The 19,902-nt window shown below is 44.0% G+C and overlaps 1 protein-coding gene across 7 annotated transcripts in view; it reads right to left on the reverse strand.

Annotated features, from left to right (window-relative positions):
* Nucleotides 1–19,902, reverse strand: part of STRBP (spermatid perinuclear RNA binding protein) — a 605,440-nt gene that overhangs the window by 300,437 nt on the left and 285,101 nt on the right. For all 7 annotated transcript variants that reach the window (XM_085612449.1, XM_085612470.1, XM_085612476.1 and 4 more), the window contains one exon: nucleotides 1,799–1,910. In XM_085612449.1, coding sequence (XP_085468575.1) covers nucleotides 1,799–1,910 — 112 coding nt within the window. The remainder of the gene's footprint in view (nucleotides 1–1,798; nucleotides 1,911–19,902) is intronic.

Genomic DNA, 19,902 nt, shown 5'->3' on the forward strand with positions numbered 1-19,902 from the left:
ACATTCTTCAAACACATCTGAATATCTTTTACAAGACACTGAGGATCTTCAGAATTGTACAAAAGAGACCATTTTAGATGTCCATAAATAAATCAAATAGTGTACTCCACCTTCCATTACGCTGCAAAAATAGACAATATTGTCCAATCAAGAGTTAGCCAATCCCCTTGTTGTGCCTCTTATGAGACTTTTCCGCTCTTCAACCACTTCATCTGCTGCCTACAGTAAACAGGTCACTAGCAGTGTATCTATTTTAGAGGCGCAGCTGCTAAAGTTGGCTGCTGAAGAAAAGCTGTGTTGGGAAAGTATTATAAAAGTTGTAAACCCTGTTTTAGATTATTGATGGGTGGCATGGGTGGTAGCGTAAGAACGCTACATTATTCATACCTCCCACATCGAACCCTTTGAGAGACTATGTACTTGTAATGTGTGGGGGAAAAGCATTGAAAAACATTGAAATTGACAGTTGACAGGGCCTCATCTACAAGAGAAAGTCTACAGGGCCGCGCCTATGAGAGACCATCTACAGGACCTCGTCAACTACACATCATCTTCAGAGGCTATGCCATTCAAAAAGATGTCATTGGAGAAAATGGATTCTAGTCTGAAAACTACTACATTCTCAAAGAAGCTTGATGGACAAATGGAGATTTGACCTATTCCTGCTATTTTTGAAGCATAGAATGAGGAGAGTAAGATAATTCCTCCCCCAAAGACACTTTCCAGGTAGCTTGAATCTGAAAATGTGTTTTAGTAAGCGTTCTTAAAAGTTACTGTTGGATTCCTAGATCGATAACTGGGAATGATTCAAACATGTGAATGTAAGCAAGAACCAATGCTGGGGGGAAATAGACTGCTGCAAAAAATGGACGGAATACTGATTAAATCAAGCATTCACCCCAGTCAAGAGATCTGGGTAAAATCCATTGTTCTTTTGCTCACAACGCCACCTCAGTTTGGACCCAGCCATATTCAAATCAGTCTTGACCCTGGCTCCTCATGGAACAGTCCTGTCCGTACTGCCAAGTCGGGTCCTCCCTGGACCGTAAACAAGCATCCTGGGATCGGGTTTGGGGGATAACCCCATATCAGCCAGGCTAGCTCGAATCCTTTTGGAGAAAAAAAAAGACAACTTAAGGAAGCTGAGCGGAGCAGAAGGGAGATCATTAATGATACTGAAAGCACCAACGTATCCGTTCCCATATTTCCATATACGTATGTCCTTGTTGCAGTTGATAATCTTTTGAAACCTTTTTTTAATGTAAAAAAGAGAACAAAGGGCAGGGTAAGCTTATCAGCCTATAGCATGATGTGACACTCAAAAGCGCAGCATCTCCTCCAGCTTAACTAGCCTAACGGACCCATATTTCTTCTTGCCACAAATTCTAAAAACTGAGTATCAAGTTTCCTATACAGTGATCCACCACTCAATACCATTCCTACATACTTAACTCAAACTGCCTGATCAATCTCAGTCAGAAGATGAAGAATTTCAATGGTCAATGAAGCGAACAGAGTCTAAGGAAAGAAATGTGCAGAGCCTGTTGATTTCCAGATTCATGCTCTTTAAACTGCTTGAACAGTTTACAGTCAGCCTATAACAACTTGGTAGCAGATGAAAGAGTGAAAGAAGGCTGGCTCTTCCATAAATAGGTTATGGTCCAGTGCCCAAGATGGCTATAAGGGTAAAAAACGTTATTAGTTTGGCAGGCTTGCATGCTGCAGAAATAGAATTCTCTGTACACTGAAATTACAACCAATCATACTCTCACTTGTAAAATGAACACATTATGCTTACCTTCTTTCTCTGTGCCAGACCAAGAATATCTGTGAAAGGGTTTATGTGACGGGAGTGGATCCATTTGAAGTACTTTGTATATCTGACCAAATGCCAATAACCGCAGTGCATGCTAAACATAAGAAAATAATGTAGAAGAAATGTTTCAGATTACATTTTGTAAGTGAAAGTTGGGTTTATAATAACATTCTTTTAAAGTCTGCTGACTAGCTGAACACAAAATGATGGCAATTATGATAACTACAACCAGCATATTATTCACTATGCACCTTACACAATTTAAAGGAGATTTTGAAATGAAGTGGGAGTAAGGCAAAGAAACAACTAATGGAATAACAGAATATAATGTAAGAATCCACTAATAAAAAATACACACGGGTATCATATGCAAATAACACTCTTTTTATATGTTAGGCATAGGTATTAAACAGAGACCAGCTGCCAAAACAACTTAAACCTTATAGCTAGGAAAACTCACTTTTTCTTTTGTAGCGAAATAAGTCCTACTGCTAATTTACTCGTTTATAATTGGCTATTTTTTCTTATATTTGAGAATGTTCTCCATATCATATTCTAACTCTCTTCAATCCAACAACATACAGGACATGTACATGCAATGACCCAAGAATAAAATTTGACTCAAGCAAGAAAGCTAGGCTTCGGCTAACAGGGTCAGACTGGCAACCAAAAGCAGAACTGGCAAAATAGTTATTCTCAGTCTCACACTGAACTGAGAGAGAAAATAAGTCTGAGCTTTTCAAGAGGAAATTGGGGGGGCTTGAGTACTTACTGGGAAACGTTTGGGACAGTTGAAGACAAAACATACATTTAATGAGACAACTTTTCAAATGTACAGACTATAAACGCATAGGTTTTACAGTCACATTTGAAGGGGAACTAATGAAATACATCAAAGTCGACGACAGTAGTAACAAGAGCAAGATCAGATTACGGTTACCAGCTCAATTGATCTTAGTCAACAGTCGCCTTCAGATTATAAAATTGTTAAGATGGCACTTTACGTATAGACTGGAAACGGGTATCTACGCCTCAAGGAGGGAGACTAGCTAGGTCCGTCAGTCCATGTCCAAAAGGACTGACCTGCTTGCCTAGCAGTTTGAATTGGATTCTTACTGGAATTAAGTTCTCATAGACAGCACTCTGAGGATCTTGCTTTGCTTTTCTTTCAAAAAAGAAAAGTACATTATTAATTTAATGCACACGGTGACCTTATTAATTTAATGCACACAGTGATTGAACCTTTCAAAGACAAGATTATATAATAAAACCATTTTATTTCACGCTTAATTTTTTTAACATATTATAGGCGTCCTTTTGCAAAAATAAGACTACATAAGATTACCTACAAGTTGCTGTAGGGCAAATGTATGTTATCATTTCAGTGGAAAGTGTTTTTTAAAGATAATTTGTACATGTCTAAGTTGCACCCTGATCACACACGTGCTTTGTTTACTTTGTGTGGCCTACATCACTCTGTACTAAACAGCACCATGTTTGTAAGGTGAGCTCAATAGATGATAGGGCGATTCATGTAGGTTTGATAGGAGATTGATGCTCTGCAGTAGGTCAAAAACTGAATGAAGACCAGGAGCTGACGTAGTCAAGTTGATGCGGTACCACCAGAGGCTTCGGTTTATCATTTACTGATCATTAATTTAGGTCATGGGAGTACAGATTTCTTTAGTTTCACCCAAGTGTACAAAATACACTGTAGTACCCTTTATTTTACAAATATAGGATACTACAGTGTATTTTATATTTTTAACATATTTACATATGCTCGAAAAAGTCTACGAAGTACGGCAGGAATACCTAGAAATTACAGCGCTATTTAAAAGTTTGGTGTGCAGGTCTTCCTTAACTGCTGGGAAATATATATACAAATTTATAAATACATTTCTCTACCTATTACCGATTTAACAAAGTGGTAATAGGTAGTGAACAACAATAAAAACTACTACTTATCAATATGTATCTAACACCGTAATCCAGAACCCAACGAAACCCAGAATGTAGCCGTACTGGCCTAAAAACTATTTGCCTATCTTTTACCTTGGGTAAACACAGCCATTAGCCAATCACGTACGGACTACTCATCCACATGTACCATGGTATACCACAAACTTACAGCAGCAATGTATGTAACTACATATTTTTTTAAACTTATAACTTTAACACTACTTGCACTATTCACAGATACTACAAAAAATGATATTTTACACCTCACAATGTTTATTCCAGACACATTACATCTACATACAATTTCACGCTGTCTGTTTCAACTAACAGATTCTAAGCTGCACCACTCCACTCTACGTCACTCCATGCTAATCATCTGTACCCCACAAAATACTACGCCGCGCCACTGTCCACTATTACAGTCTACACCACTGCATTCTATCACACTCCATTCTATGCCATTCCACTGTACGAAGCTCCACTCTATGATACTCCACTGTATGCAATGCCCTTTCACAACACTACAATCTATGCTATTTTCTAGGCTGCATATGTTCTTGAAGTGTTTCTGCAGGCCATACAGAAGAAAGTCGAAAGTATACATACACTTAGGAAGAAGTGTTCCAGGATTTCTGCATGTAGGTGGAACGATTCAAATACTTAGGACTGGTAATGGCGATCCCCCAAGAGAAAACGCTACGTTATTTCACTCTATACCACTCCACTGTATGCCACTCCACTGTATGCCACTCAACTCTATGCCACTGCATTCTACGCTATTTCATTGTAGCTCACTACACTGTACGCCAGTCCACACTACACTCTATGCCACTCTATTCTACACCACATAACTCTAAGCTATTCCAAAGTATACCAGTCCATTCTACCACACTGCATTGTACGCCCCTACACTGTACACCACTCCACTGTTCCACTGTATGCCGCTGTACTGTACGACACTTGTGTCTATGCCACAACACTGTACACCAATTCAGTTATGCCATTATAAACATTTTACCCCAATTCTAGATAAGACCCAGCAACAATATGCGAGATTTACTCTGGAGCATAGTGTCCTGAGATGTATCATTATGCTCCTACTAGATATACTCCCTTTAAAGTCCTAAACAAGAAAATGGAGTGACCTAGATGAAGATAGTGGTGTATGTGGCAAATGTAATAATGGAATTCAGGATTTAATACATATTTTATATCTTTGTTCGAATAAGGAGGTAGTAGAGGCTAGAAACAGTTTTATAAAACCTATTGTTATTATATCAAACTTTTCCTCTCCTACTGACTTGATCGCTCTTGTAAAATCTACACCGAATTAATTTATTTGCTATAAATTGTATACATTCATGAAATCTGTTTTATTCATGTTTTAAAAGATTTTTATAAATGTGTTGTATAAGGTTTTTATAAAAAGTGATGGAACAATGTATTTTATTTAAATTGTTGATCTCGTAAGAGATCTAAACCAATAAAAAAAAATTTGAGTCTTAGCGTGGCATTCCGTGGCATTCCTTTTTCAATCACCAACAGCCTTCACCAAAAATATCTTCTTTATAGCTTGATCCATGGGCACCTTGCAATGTCAGAATTCGAAAGTCTGTTTCAACAATCGGTATAATAGATATACACAAAATATTGAACAAACAATTGCATTTCTAGAATCAAGCCGCCGCTGTTCTAAGAACAAAATACTGAATGGTTAAAATAGGTTGTAAAGCAGTCTGCCATGGTATGGAACAATGTCTTGTTTATCCAAATAGCTACTTGCACAACACATGTCTAAAACGTCTTTTTTTTTCTTTTATGTCAATTACAAAGGCAATTATTTTCACTATTTTGGCATATCTTTTCTATTTTGCATGCTGATGGCTGGTCATATTGGTTATTGGGGAATAAAGGAGAGTGAAAAAATTGCATCTCCCAACGATATATATATTTTTGTATTCATAAATCAACGTTATTGATTTAACTGACAAGATAACACAATGTGCATCCATTACAACAGTCATCATTGCTGTTATAATGTCCCTAAAAACATCTCTTATCTACAGCGCATCATTTGCCTGTCAATCCACCACATTCCCCCAGATAATACTGTGTTTGCGAGGACAACCCCTGACGATATAAATAGACTCCTTCTGCTTCGAACGCCAATCCATTCCTGCTCGCTTTTTCATCACCTTGAGAGAGTCTGGGGTTGCCCAGTTGCACGGAATACCTTCACTTCGCAATTACTGTGGCCATGTCTTTGAAGGCTCGCACTCCCTTGGAGCCTCCTAGATCATCCAGAAGGCCCAACAATGCCTCTCTGAACAATAGATCTACTGGCCTCTCAAGGGCACAGGTAAATATATTTCCAATTGTTTTCCAGTATTGTGCACTTGTAGGGCCCCTTCAGACCATATGAAAGTAGTCAGCATTTTGATCTACACAATGCAAGCAGGAGGAGATAGACAGCCTACCAAGCACACCAAAGTTGTTGGGGTGTGAAATAGGCTACATGAAGATATAAGTCTCAAAGCGGGATGAGATGACAATTTCTGGAGGGGTCATTCTGGCCTCTTTCCAGCCTGCAAGGGGGGGGGGGGGGCTCAGGCACCCCTCCCATTTCTCTTTAAGAGCTACAAACTTATCAGGGGCGTTAATAACTGAGGAGCAATAAATCAGTGAGATTCCTCCTTTTCCCAACCAGGACTTTGGTGCCTAATGGACTTTGTTATGGTATTTCTCGGAGCTCAGCTTAGTGGCAAGTGAGGGCATGGCGAACTTCAAAATATTTATAAAACTGGTTTTTCACCAGCCTACAAATGAAGTTCTTGAAATGACTTCATGTGCGACCCTTGCCAGACATCTCCCAAACTAGTAATGCCAAACAGGTCGCATTTGCTGAACCCAGTTAACTGGGTGATGTCTTTCAAACATCGTCCATGCCACAGAGGAGCTTGGTGCATCATTTCTGGGTCCTACCTAGTCAAGCGAAGCACCGACTTCCAGGTCAGGCAGTTGTTTCGATATAGATGAACCATAGAGTACGCTCATAATATCAATATAGGGTAGGAACAATAGTTTTTGGCTACATTTATCAAACATTCTTAATTTGCTTACATTTCAAACAGTTCATCTAAGAAGAACCATAAAATTTTTCCCTGTGCTCCCATGCATAGCAAAGGGTTCAGTTGAGAAACACATTGGCTGATCTTGTAATACTACTTGAGTACATATCTGTTACGTCAAGAATACCCACTCAAAAATGTTGTTTTGTCACTACTGAATTGTTGTGATAATCTCTCTAATTCCAAGTCAGGACAGAGGCTCCGAGTATGCTCCTGATTCTATATTTTTCTAACTCAGCAGCCTTGATAACACAATAAAAGGAACATAAGGACAATATATCCTATGAGTCCAAATAAAGATTATCAACAAATCAACCAATCCCAAGCCTCTTTTGCTCCATCATACTTCTATTTCTCGTTTTTACATATAACACTGGAGGTACACTTCAAAAAAAAGAACAAGCATTGGCATAGCCAATAGGTGTGAGAAAGTGCCATCTTTCTTGCATGGTATGCCCCCACTTTTTGCTGAATTGCTGAATGTACTTTGACTGAGTTTGCCCTGCGCTCCTGCCATTTAGGTGCCCAGGGCCTATGTTCCTTCCCTAAACCAAAACCTCCAAATTGGCAAACCCTGGACACATGTCAGCCCCTGGTAAATGGTACCCTAGGTACCCAGGGCCTTGTGACCAGGGAAGGCCTCTAAGGGCTGCAGCACTCATTGTGCTACCCTTAGAGGCCCTGTACCCTAACACACACACACTGCCCTTGCAGGCTGAGTGTCTGGATACAGGACAAAGCAGAGAGTCGACATGGCACACATCCCTGTGTGCCATGCCCGAACCTACACTGCCCTGGCATATATCAGCCACCCCTCCAGCTGGGTGCCCTATGCCAGTGGTGTGGGCACAGGAGCATGATCCCTGTGCCCCTACAGTACCCAGGTCCATTCCTGGGCCCTGTAAGTGCAGTGCTGCCATTTAAGAGTACATGGTGCTGGGAGCTTGTCAAACACAAACTCCACAGCACCATAATGGCAACACTGAAGACTGAGAAGTTTGGTATCAAACAGCTCAGCACATTAAACCCACACTGATGCCAGTGTGGGATTTAATGTACCAAGCACCAAAGAGGACATCTTAGAGATGCCCCCTGAAACCTAACCTACAATCCACGTCTGGTCTGAGAGGCTGCCTAGGCTGCCACACAGCAGACATGTTGCTGGACCCCTGGGTAGGAGAGCCCCTGCTCTATGTGGGCCTGCAACAATGCACATCCTGGGCGAAGTGCTAGATCTCCTCCCCCGTGATGGGCAGGGGGAAGCTTCAAATGCATGCCGCCTCTGTGAGCTTCCCCAGGCCACTTGCAACCCCCATTCTGGCGGGAAGCTTGGCTGGAAACCCCAAATAAGGACAGGGGATGTGCCAGCCTGCCAACCCCACTCCTCAGGTGGGGGAGGCGAGGTGAAGCACATCTCCGGGCGATCGCCATCTTGAAGATGGGAGGCCCTGCCCAATCAGGACTAGGCTACTGCCCCCCTCCCACAGGAGAGTGGCAGAATAGGGGGTGTACCCACCCCAGGAACCCACTGGTCCCTGCTCTTTACCTACCTGTAACGCCCCTAAATCCAGTATTTAGGGGCACCCTGAACCTTCCTTCCCCAGATTCCAGATTCCGAAATACAAAGAAGAGCAAGAAGAAAGAAGACCTTCCCTGCAGCTGCTAAGAAGAGGAAGACACCAACTGCTTTGGCCCCAGCCCTACAGGCCTGTTGACCCTCGAACCTGCTCCTGCTACAACCCGGCATCTCTTGTGGCCAGCAACCTCACAAACCCCAGAGGACCTGGCTACCTTTTGGCTGCAAGCCCCTGGGACTCCCATGAGTAGAGGCTCTGCTCAAAATCTACTTCTAATCCCTGGCATCAGCCCGGAACCGCGAACCCTGCACACTCTGCACCCGCCAAGCCTGGCCTGTGCCGGAGTGAACAAAGACCAGAGGACGACCCCACGGCGACTGTGACCCAGAGTCCGGCACCCAAGGACTTCCCTCGACGCTCCTGACGACGCCTGCAGCCTCAGAACCAGGTACCCCCCCCAACCGCGATCAATAGAGGGTAAGATTTCCCGACACCAAAAGGCACCCCTGCACCCGGCGCCCTGCGGCCCCCTGTGCCCAACTCCTGGGTACCTACCTATCCTCCAACTACCCAACTTACCTCTCGAAGTGGTGGTGGCACCTGAAGAATCTTCGTCCCTGAGCTTGCAGTCTTTTTCCAAACCGGAGCTTTCCCATTGAAATCAATTGAGCGCCTGACGGCTCAAAAGCACCCTGCACCCAGCCGCCCGAGTGGCCCTGGCATTGTAACCTTTGCACCTATCTACTTCCCCATTTGCCCTGAGCAAGTGACCAGGAGCCCAGCTCCCACAGCCGCATGGCCTGCTAGTCAGCAGCCACCAACCCAGGCCCCCCTGCCTCCCACAGGATAACATTGGGCCTAACTCACTCTGCACCCGGCTGACCCGGTGCCGCTGAGGGTGTAACAACTGTACCTACCTGACCCTGGGAGACCCCCGAGTCTGTGCCCAGAACCTCAACTTTACCAGTCGAGTACTTACCTGAAAGCCGATAACTCAATTTTCTCCATAGGGTAACATTGACTGGTTTTTCCTGAAAGTGCGGACTTTTCAAAACTTAAAATATTCACCAAAAATCAGCCGAGTAACAAAAACGAAAATACTCACCTGCTATTAGGTGAGCTCCCAGTGCTGGATCTTGCTGCCCAGCACTGACCCTGAAAAATATTCACAACCGTACTTACCAGTAACCCAATTTTCTCCCTTAGGAAATCATTGACTGTTTTTCTGTGAAATTTCTTCTAAGTGTCGATTTTTGCAAACTTGAAATATTCTTTAAAAATCGTACAAACTGTGAAAACGTAATTACTTACCCGTTTTGGATAAAGGTCCCAGTACTGAGTCTAGGCACCCAGTACTGGATTACAAAAGTAACAAGAACATACTATACCTGCAACTTGAATTTTCTTCCATAGGGAATCATTGACTGTTTTCTATGAAATATTTTCCAAGTGTCAACTTTTAAAATAGCAAAATGTTGTCTAAAAATCATAACAGTAACTAAGTCGACTTTTATCACTTGTTTCTAAGTACTGTCCCAGGACTGAATCTAGGATCCAGTCCTGGAATCACAAAAGTAATCCTAAAAGTAATCTATTGCAAATAACTTGAAACTTCCATTGAACTCAATGCATTATTGTGTTTAAAATTGTGTTGCCTATTTCAACCACTTGTAACTTTCTACAAAAGCCAATTGCATATTGCAAAAGTATTTATATAAAGCATCTCATTCTGAGAAAGTATATTTTAATACCTATTGTTGGTTCTAAAATAAAACAAGCATATATTTTTTATATATAAACCATTGGCCTAGAGTTGTTATTGAGTGTGTGAGACCATTTGCTGACTGAGTGTGTGCAACAAATGCTTTACACTGTCCTCTGATACTGCCTTACTGCTCGACCAAGCTACCACTTTAGAGTGTAAGGTTATATCTAACTTTAGCCTCTGCCAAACCTCTGGGGACTGGGGACTCTGTACACCCTGTACCTATTTGGGAGCAGTATATACAGAGCCACTTTCTCACAATAGGTCTCGCCTTTGGAACCTTATAAGTGTTTAGTTATGCAGCACAATATCCCTGGTACAACATCAACTGTTGCATGGCTAAACATTTATAAGGTCCCAAAGGCGAGACCTATTGGCTATGCCAATGATCGTTTCTTTTGCCCTCTGCATGGCTGATATAAGTTCAGTAAACTGGGTTATTAAAAAAAGAAACCTATGCCTTATTTTCTAACAGACCTCCTGTACGGAGGCTCAGACTTATCTGAAAAGCATTTCATTTTATTGAGACAAAAAAAAAACACGACCCGTTTGAAAAACATGGAGAGGCTCATAGGCAAAGAGAGAGAGAGAATATTAATAATTCTCTGTGTGGCAGACATTTCGGTTCAGGTCCCTGTTAATTGGTTTCCTTGTAGCATTCAACGACTCTTCTGCAAATCTCTACCATCGTATTACCCAGCAGTTCAAATGCACTCTGTACCTGAGGGGAAAACAGCCTTTACATTTCCATGGAGCTGAAATAGTGACTAAGTACCTGCGGCGCATCAGCAAACTAGTAGAAAAAAAAGACAAACCGCACTGCAGGATGCCAGAAGAAAACCGAGATTTGATGCCCCAGCAACTGAACTAGTGTACTAAAAACTAAACAATGTCTAGAATTTCCTCACTTATATTTTAAAGCCATGTTCATTTTTTAATTCTGTATGCTCTCCTTGTGTTTTTAGCACTCAAAAGGTTACTGAGGGGTCTGAACAACAAACCAATGACAAGCGCGGCCGTTCACAAATATTGCCACGATACACATTCCATTTATCCCATATCGGGGGCAGCCGCACACAACAAAGTCTTTTCCCTGAGCATACTCCAATCCATGTACGCCTTCCATGCTCCCAGTGTAGGTGGTACAGTCGCTCCCCATAGCCTGGCAATGTTTCTTTTGGCCACCATTTGGACCAGAGTCGCCCAGAATTTGCCCCTGCTGTTAAGGTCTGTGGGTTCCCGCACATTCAGTAGGCACCGCTTGGCTTCAGGCCGGATTGCTACACCCCACACTGTAATCATACACTCGTGCACCTCACTCCAGTATTTCTGAATCAGTGCACACTCCCATTTAATATGCAGAAAGGAACCCTCAAGTCCACATTGTCTCCTACACAACCCTTCGTTAGCCCTGCAAATGTGTACCAGTCTGGGACCCGAGATATAGGCCCTGTGTAGGATTTTTAATTGGACCAGTCTCAGTTTAGATGAAATAGCAACTTCCCGGGGGGAAGACACCGCCTCCTGCCATTCTTCATTGTCTAATTCTAGCCCATCTCTTTCTCATCGGCCCCTCAATGAGACAAGGGGATCCGGTGTATTGTTTGTAAGTTTCTTGTATGTGAGGGAGATGACCTTATCTGGGAGGTATCAATCAAGCAGTCTATCCTCGAAGGGGGAGGCTCGGGTGGGGATGTTCCTGAGGGGAGATTAGTTTGAAGAGTGTCGGACTTGCAGAATATTTCAGATATATGCATCGGCGAGTTTGTGCGTTGTTGGAGTGAGGCAAAGGAAACTACCCCATCTGGTCCCCAGAGGATCCCGATGCGGGATAGACCAATAAGGTCCCATTAGTCGAAACCTCTTGTCTTCTCTAGGGAGCCCAGTTGTTCAGTGTCCCATAGTGGAGTGGCTAATGTAAGTTTTTGGGGCCATCCTAACCTACGGTTAACCATATGGCAGAGCTGGACCGAGTGTTTCGTGGGCCCTGTTAGGGAGTACCTGTTGGGTTTGGAGTAGAGCGCCCTACTAAAGCTACCCCCTAGGAGCAGCCTTCTGTCCATCCTGTAACCAGGGTCGTCGCCAACACAATAGGTGCCATGGTTCACGGCTGCCAAGTGGTCCGTCCAGTAGTATTTTTTGATGTCGGGGAGTCCTATGCCTCCGTCGTACCATCCGAGTGTGAGTTTGTGTAGTGCTATATGTGGCCTACTGTCCCATAATAGATGCCGCTGGGTGCTCTCAATATCATTGAAGAACCTGGTCGGAACCAGGTCAGGGAAGTTCTGCAAGGCGTATAGAAAGCTCGGATGAGTCATCATTTTGAAGAGTGCTGCACGTCCCAACAATGACAACGGCAGCGTTTTCCAGGTCGCAGTGTCACGTCTAAACCTTTGAGGCGGGGGAAGGAGATTACGCTCGTAACAAAGTTTGGCATCGGCTGTGATGAAAATGCCCAAGTATTTAAAGCCGTCTGGTGCAGTTAATATGGGGCAGCATCGTGGCAGGGAGGGAGGGTTTCCATCCAGCACGTACAACAGTGACTTGCTCCAGTTTATTTTATAACCGGAGTTTCTCCCAAAGCTGGTGAAGAAATCAAGAACTACTCGCAGTGATCTTTGGGGAGAGGCGAGATATAAGAGGATGTCATCTACGTACAGGGAGACGCGGTCCTCCCACCCGTCCGTCCGTCCACTTAAGGCCTCTTATAGAGGGGTCTCTTCATATCCAGGCTGCCAGGGGATCGAGGGAGAGAGCGAAGAGCAGGGGTGAGAGGGGGCAGCCCTGTCGGGTTCCCCTGCCAAGGATGAACACCTCGGAGATCTTGTAGTAGACTACCACTTGGGCCAGTGGGTCTGCATAGAGGAGTCTTACCCATCCAATGAAGTTAGGGCCGAAGCCCAACTTCTTGAGGACAGCCATTCTAGTGTATCAAACACCATTGTGGCGAGTAGTGAAACTACTACTGCATCTTCTTGAATGGTAGCTAGCTGCTCCATTACCCGGTGTAGGCTGCGTAAGTTGAGAGCAGTATTGCGATGAGGCATGAAGCCTGGTTGGTCTGGATGCATCAATTTGCATATCACCTGTTTTAGTCGATTGGCCAAAAGTTTCGCTAAGATTTTAGGTTCCACGTTCAACAGGGAGATGGGCCTGTAGAACGAGCAGTCGGGCTCTTGGTTTCCCATCTTTATGTATAGTGACCAACGTGACTATGCGTTCATCAAGCGGGAGTCGGCCACGGTCTTTGCAGTCCTCAAACATATTTCTGAGATACGGGGTCAGCTTATCAGGTTTTAGCTTATAAACTCAATGGGCAACCCATTGGGGCCCAAGGCTTTCCCGGACTGAAGACTCCTGATGGCCGTTGCAATTTCGTCGTTCGTAAGTGCACCGTCCAATGAGTCCCGTTCTAAGTCCGTCAGGGTGGGTAGAGCGATATCTACGACAAGCACGACGAGGTCCTCCTATGGCAAGTCTGAGCCGCTACGGTATACCATCTTATAATGGTCTGCGAACTCGAGAATTATGTCCTGGGGTTCTGTCAATACAGTACCTCGGCTACTCTTGAGCACCAGGGCCAGTCTCTTTGCCCTCTCTTTCTTGTCTAACCAGGCATTCAGTTTGCCCGCTTTGTCCCCCTGGTCATACAGTTGTCCATCCCTGTCTCTGGCTAGGGTTCTGGCCATGTCCACAGCCACAGCTTTGTACTCTGTTGTCTTCAGTTGTAATTGGTGAAGGGCGACTTGATCCTCCCCATTCTCCACTACCCCCTCAAGTCGGAGATCCTCCTCGAGGCTAGTCATGTCTTGGAGTTTCTCTTTACGCGACCCCACGATAGCCGATAGTGCATGCCCCCTGATAACGGTCTTAAAAGCCTCCCAGAGGATTGTAGGAGAAACAATCGAGTTTTCGTTGTCCTGGAAGTACTGATCGAGAGTTTTCGTTAGTGTATCCTTGATTGCAGGAATACGGAGAAACCACGGGTTTATGGGCGCCACACAACCCACCCTCGTGTCCCCGATTGTCAAATGGGCCCATAGCGGAGAGTGGTACGAGATACCCCTTGCCAAATGTCTGATCTCTCTGACAGTCATGGTCTGTTGTTAGGGCGTGAGTATGAAGTCAATTCTGGAGAAGGTATGGTGAGACCCTGAGTAAAAAGTGTAGTGTTTTAGCTCTGGCTGGCGAGCCCTCCAGAGATCCGTGAGTCCAAGAGAATCGAGGAAGTTGGTGAGCCAGTTACCCGCCCTACCAATATCCCGTGGCGGTCGAGCTGTCCCGACACAACAGAGTTAAAATCCCCTCCCATCATCAGGTGGCCTTCTGGAAGCAAAAGTATGAAAGATCCCAGGTCCTTGAAGGATTGATTCTGCAAGCCCGGTGGGATATAAACTGCTACTAGTGTCAGGGCGTGGCCCTCCCATTGCCCGGAGACCGCTGTGTAACGACCCAGTGTGTCAGTCCAGACGTGTTGTATACTGAACGGAAAGGATCTTTAATAAGAATGCCTACCCCCCTAGAACCTGTAGTAAAGCCCACATGTGTCGCGAGCACCTACCCCCACCTATTTAACGCGTTACAAGTATTGCCCACTAGGTGTGTGTCCAGGTATGAGGGCCATCTGGTGTTGATGTACCAACTGTTGGACCCGTACTTCCAGCTTTTTAGTTGTAGACTGGAGCTCCGCAACAGACGCCTTGGTCGCTTTTTCGATTTTTGTCTCAAGTGTTGTGCCAAGGACCTGTATGGCCGCCATTATGGAGCCGAGGGAAGGTTCGGGGTCGCCAGATAGTCCACTTGGAGCCCCATCTTCCAGTAGCGGTTGTTTCGGTACAGCATACTTGTCGAGCTTGTTTGCTTGCACCACTGTGGCACCTTTGGGCTTCATTTTGTTGGCGCGATTGCCAGTGGCGTTTGACCGCTAGGGCTGCCTCTTCGCCGTGCACAGTCCCACCACGGTCTCACGTAGGGGGCTATAGGATTCGAAGAAGTTAGAAGTTGCTACTTTCCCCTCAGGCGTCTCTGCTCTCATTAAATGGTTTTCGGTCAGCTATCGACTTTCTGTCGAGTGCTTATATCACCAAACACCCCTCCAGTAGATACATAACTGTCATTATACAGAGGGCTGCCACCAGCGATGCATCAATATGCTTCGATCTTTCAAGTACTTATCCGGAGATTTAAATGACAACGAGTGTAGATTCTTAGTGACGGAGAGGTGTGTACAACTCACCTAATTCTCCTAGCATCAGCTTATTCTTTGTCACTCTGAATTAAAAAAAAAATTTGATGTCGAATTTTATAAATTTAAATAGAAGTAACACACGAGCCAACTGGTGTTTACTTTCTATGTTTACAGTAAAAGGACATCAGAAGAAACGAGGATCTCTCATATATGAATCTCCATGTAGGAGTTACTTTGTCAACAATTCGGTAGGAGTTACTTCAAGGCCCTTCCCTCCCCCCTTTTTTCTTCTCTGCTGTCATGCACATATACCTAATGCAGTGCTCTTTAATTTTGGCTATAGATTCATCTAATACGGTTTGGCAAAAATACATAAAAACGAAGATTGAGCTGTTTGCTCTTCCCGAATTCACAAAGTAAGCAATTACCTTTATGTTGATCAAATTTTCATAACTTAAAATTGATGTAAGTTAAGATGAGCTCTATAAGATCCTTTAGTCATGACATCAAGCCCATTCATTGTAAAATAATGTTTTAGTTGTCTGATAAATGGGTCTTCATTCGACTCAAATATGGTAAATTTCCATATTTAATTTAGTTTTGCTGCTACGCAGTATTTAATTAGTTGTTTGATTAAATCAATATATAGAGACCACTCTCCACACACGGGTTGTCTAGGATGCAATTTTTTTATAATTGTTATGTATTCATTAATGTAATTATGTGTATTATGTTCATATAGGGGTTTTTTGTGCAATTATTAACTGTCCTGAAGATGGTCTAACGGACTTCTGCCACCAAGACCGAAACGTCGACACCATCATCTAATTCCGCATTATTTGATAATTACAGTTGATTTCTTTTCATTTATGAAATTAATCTCTGTTAAAACTACCTGGAAATAGATGTTTTCTGATGAAATGTGGATTTAAGTTAACCCATCTTTCATGTTACATTGCTTGAAATTTATTGTTCCTTTGTGTATCCCCTTTTTCTTGATTTTGATTGATATATAAAAAGACTTGTGTTTTATTCACAATCATTCCCGTGTGTGCACTTTTTATCTTTGATAAGTTCTTGACAAACATTTATTGTATGTGTATAATTGATCTAGAATACACTTTCAATCTTAACTACAAAGAAATAGAACTAAGTAACCTCAAGTAAAATCCCTTGTTGGCAATCTCACTATATCAACTTTCCCCTCATGGCTGCACAGCTCTCCGGCCCTCTAGGAGTCAGCAATGGTGTCTCCTCAGGGACCACTACTCCACAGGGGAGACAGTCGGATCGGCAGTATCCAGCTACTTCGGGTCCTCACCCACGGCGTCACTCCGCCTCCATCATGAAGTGCCTGGACGATCAGTAGGGCCAACGGCACAGTTATTGGGCGTTAGGTCCAGTTCTTGGGGAACCCCACCGTTCACTCACAGTGTCACAATGCCACCCTCTGTCCCGCGTTAGTGAACAGTACATAGTGTAGCAATCCACGTGGTGGGGCCCACCCAGCATAGCCCGTCTTCAGATCTATGCTTATTTCCTCCTTTGGGCCTCGCCGCGGCCCTTTGCTGTTAGTGTCTCAAGTCGGGAGAGAGGCATATCGTTTGACCGGCAGAGGTCCCGTGCTGAAGGGGAGCACAGCGCACCTCGGATCGCGGCGTGGTGCGGGCAGTGTACCTCCAACTTTTGCCCCCAGGTGGATGCAGTGTCTGGTGTCTCCGGTATCTTCTTGTCGAGAACTCCCGGTGCTTCCAGCGACCTCGTCCTCCGCGAGAGATGAGACGCGCTGTTTCCTGGCAGATCACGGGGAAGAAGGAGTGGGAGGAGGAACGAAGATCTCCGACCCTGGTCTCGGCTTTGTGAACACAGCCGGGCAGTTCAGGATTACCGGCACCAGAGGACAGCCAGGTCAGGTCGAGCTCCCAGCAGTCCGGAGGGGGGAGAACCACGCAGTCGCTGGAGCGGTGGAGGCCACGGGCTCCCGTCCCCCTCCCCGCAATCAAGGTGAGGTGCGCAAACTGGTTCTGCGATCCGCGATGGCCCGTAGTTGGGGTCGTGGCGGGTCGAATGGTGGGATGGCCTCTGTCGGCTCTCAGCACCCGGTGACACTGAAACTGAGTAATTGCAGGTTGTTTTTTTATGGGGTTTTCTGGTGTCGATCGGGATGGCTGGTGATCTGCTGGCACTGCAAGTGATCTGGTCCTCCAATTTAGGAGTTTTGTCTGATTTTTAGGGGTTTTGGGGCACGGCTCCGGTGGAACTCTTCCTTCAGGTGGCCATCTTTGTTGGCGCCAAGCCACGCCCCCGTGCGCCTCACTATTGATTATCATTGTATGCTTTAGGCTATTTGCCACTATTTCTACTTAAAACTTGAAAAAATCATATCTCCTGTTCCCTGGATTTTTCTCACTATGGTGTCATTTCGTTTAAGATGGTTTATTTTATTTCTCTAATTCAACTTGGGATTTTAATTGTTTTGCATTTTAACTTTATTACTGTTTTGGTACTGCAATAATACTTTACACATTGGCCTAAATTAAGTTTGTCAGTTGTATGCCATAGCTAAAAGTGGCTTGAGCTCTAGTTAATTTAGCAACTTTGAGGATTTACCCTGACAAAAATCGTGATTTTTCCTTGAGTTAGGTAGTCGCCCACCCCAAATAATCCAATTTCTTACTTTGGTGGGAGTGGGGGTACTCAGGACTTGTGTTTTGCAGTACAACTCATTGATTTAGGTTAAAATACCCTTTGTAATTTGACATCAAAATCAACAATTTCATTTTTAAATTGACGTCTGATTTTTAATTGGTCATTTTCAGATTTTCCCAACATTTCATTCTCATTCTGCAAAATCTTTATTACCTGACTTCACAATCTACACCGAGGGAGAGATTGCAGCCACACAGGAGGTGGTGCTGGGGCCAGTTGGGCCATTGGTGGTATTGGGCCTGAAGGTGTGGGCACCAAAGGGACGCGAGGCATGATAGGGGCTTACAACACAGAGCGAAGTCACATCAGGGGAAGGCAATAGGGAGCAGCTAAAAAGTCCTATGGGGTCCATAAATGCTCCAGGTGGGACCTAGTTCTCCCAAACACCTCGATCATGGTTTTCAGGACAAATGCAGAACCCAAACCTGGAGAGAAATTAGGGTAGGATGGTTCCTGAACTGGAGAGGCAACTGCACCAGCTTGTTTTAAGCAGGCAGCAACCGGTCAGGGCATGGAGAAATCACCAATTCAGGCTCAGATGACAAATCTGTTGGGTTAGAGAGCATCAGTGGCCACTTACTTAGCTTATGATTGTAGTTGTTTCTTCTCTTCGTTTTGGGCTTACGTCTTTTCTCCCACCACGTCAAACCTGGGGACTGGGGTGAACTGGAACAATCGTACATGGCCCTGGTCATTAAGTGATTTGTTACCGGCTCCATTATAGGTTTAGGGTGCATGTTCTGACAAGACTCCCAGGATCTGGAGATGTGGTTTGATCCTAGACACCATAGGCAGACATCATGAGGGTCAGTAATAGACATCTAAACCTCCCAGTCACTGCAGAGTTTGTAGCCTGAACGTTTGGAGGTGGATACAAGATCGCACCAAAACTATGAGACAAATTGCTGAATAACCCCTGACAGAACTGTCAAAGAGCAAGCTGCAGATCCGTAACAAAGAATTGGAAAAAAGGGAACGGACACTGGCATGCAAGGGTGAGCACATTAAAACTATGGTGATGTCATGATACCGTTGCATGCAATGTTGACACAAAGTCAATGCCACCTACTGGGGTGAAAGAGTTTTGGAAACCTTTCTGGAATTTTCAAAAGGCGAGGAATCTGCAGGTAGCAATATCAATCAGAAATCTTGGTATTACAAGCCGTTTTTTTTTTTTTTTTAAACATAATAGAAAGTGGTGGCATGGGTTACAGAGTACTGTACTACCACAGTGGGTTAACAGGTAGAAGAAAGCAAAAATGCGGTGGGTAACAGGGATTAGTTTATCATGTTTCCTGTAAAGGGAAACACTACTGGTAGCACAAACTGATTACAATTAAGAGAAGAATAAAATCATTATAGCCCATTTTTTTTTCTTTCAATGTGGGGTGAAGATCACAGTAGTCTTGGAGAGGATTGACCAAAACCAAACTATCCAAGACCTGAAGATAAGATTCCATACTTATAAATGTTATTTGCTATGTAGATAATTCAATAAAAACCCACTTGAAACATTCTCTCAATAACATCTTGCCTTTTGTATCCACTCACAATATGATTTAATAAAGTAAAAATATTAAAAACATCCTTTTGTAGAAACAGAAAATAAGTGGTAGATGACTCATTACTAATGTAAAGGTCCACAGGTGCTAAGAATCAAAGCATGTGAAAAATGCCTATCCTAACCTACTCTCTTTGACAACGCAATTCTATGCAAAGCACACAGTATTAAAAAGCCATACCAAAGGAATAAGTGT

The sequence above is a fragment of the Triturus cristatus genome, chromosome 1_2, assembly GCF_964204655.1.
Source record: "Triturus cristatus chromosome 1_2, aTriCri1.1, whole genome shotgun sequence".
NCBI classification, from domain to species: Eukaryota; Metazoa; Chordata; class Amphibia; order Caudata; family Salamandridae; genus Triturus; species Triturus cristatus.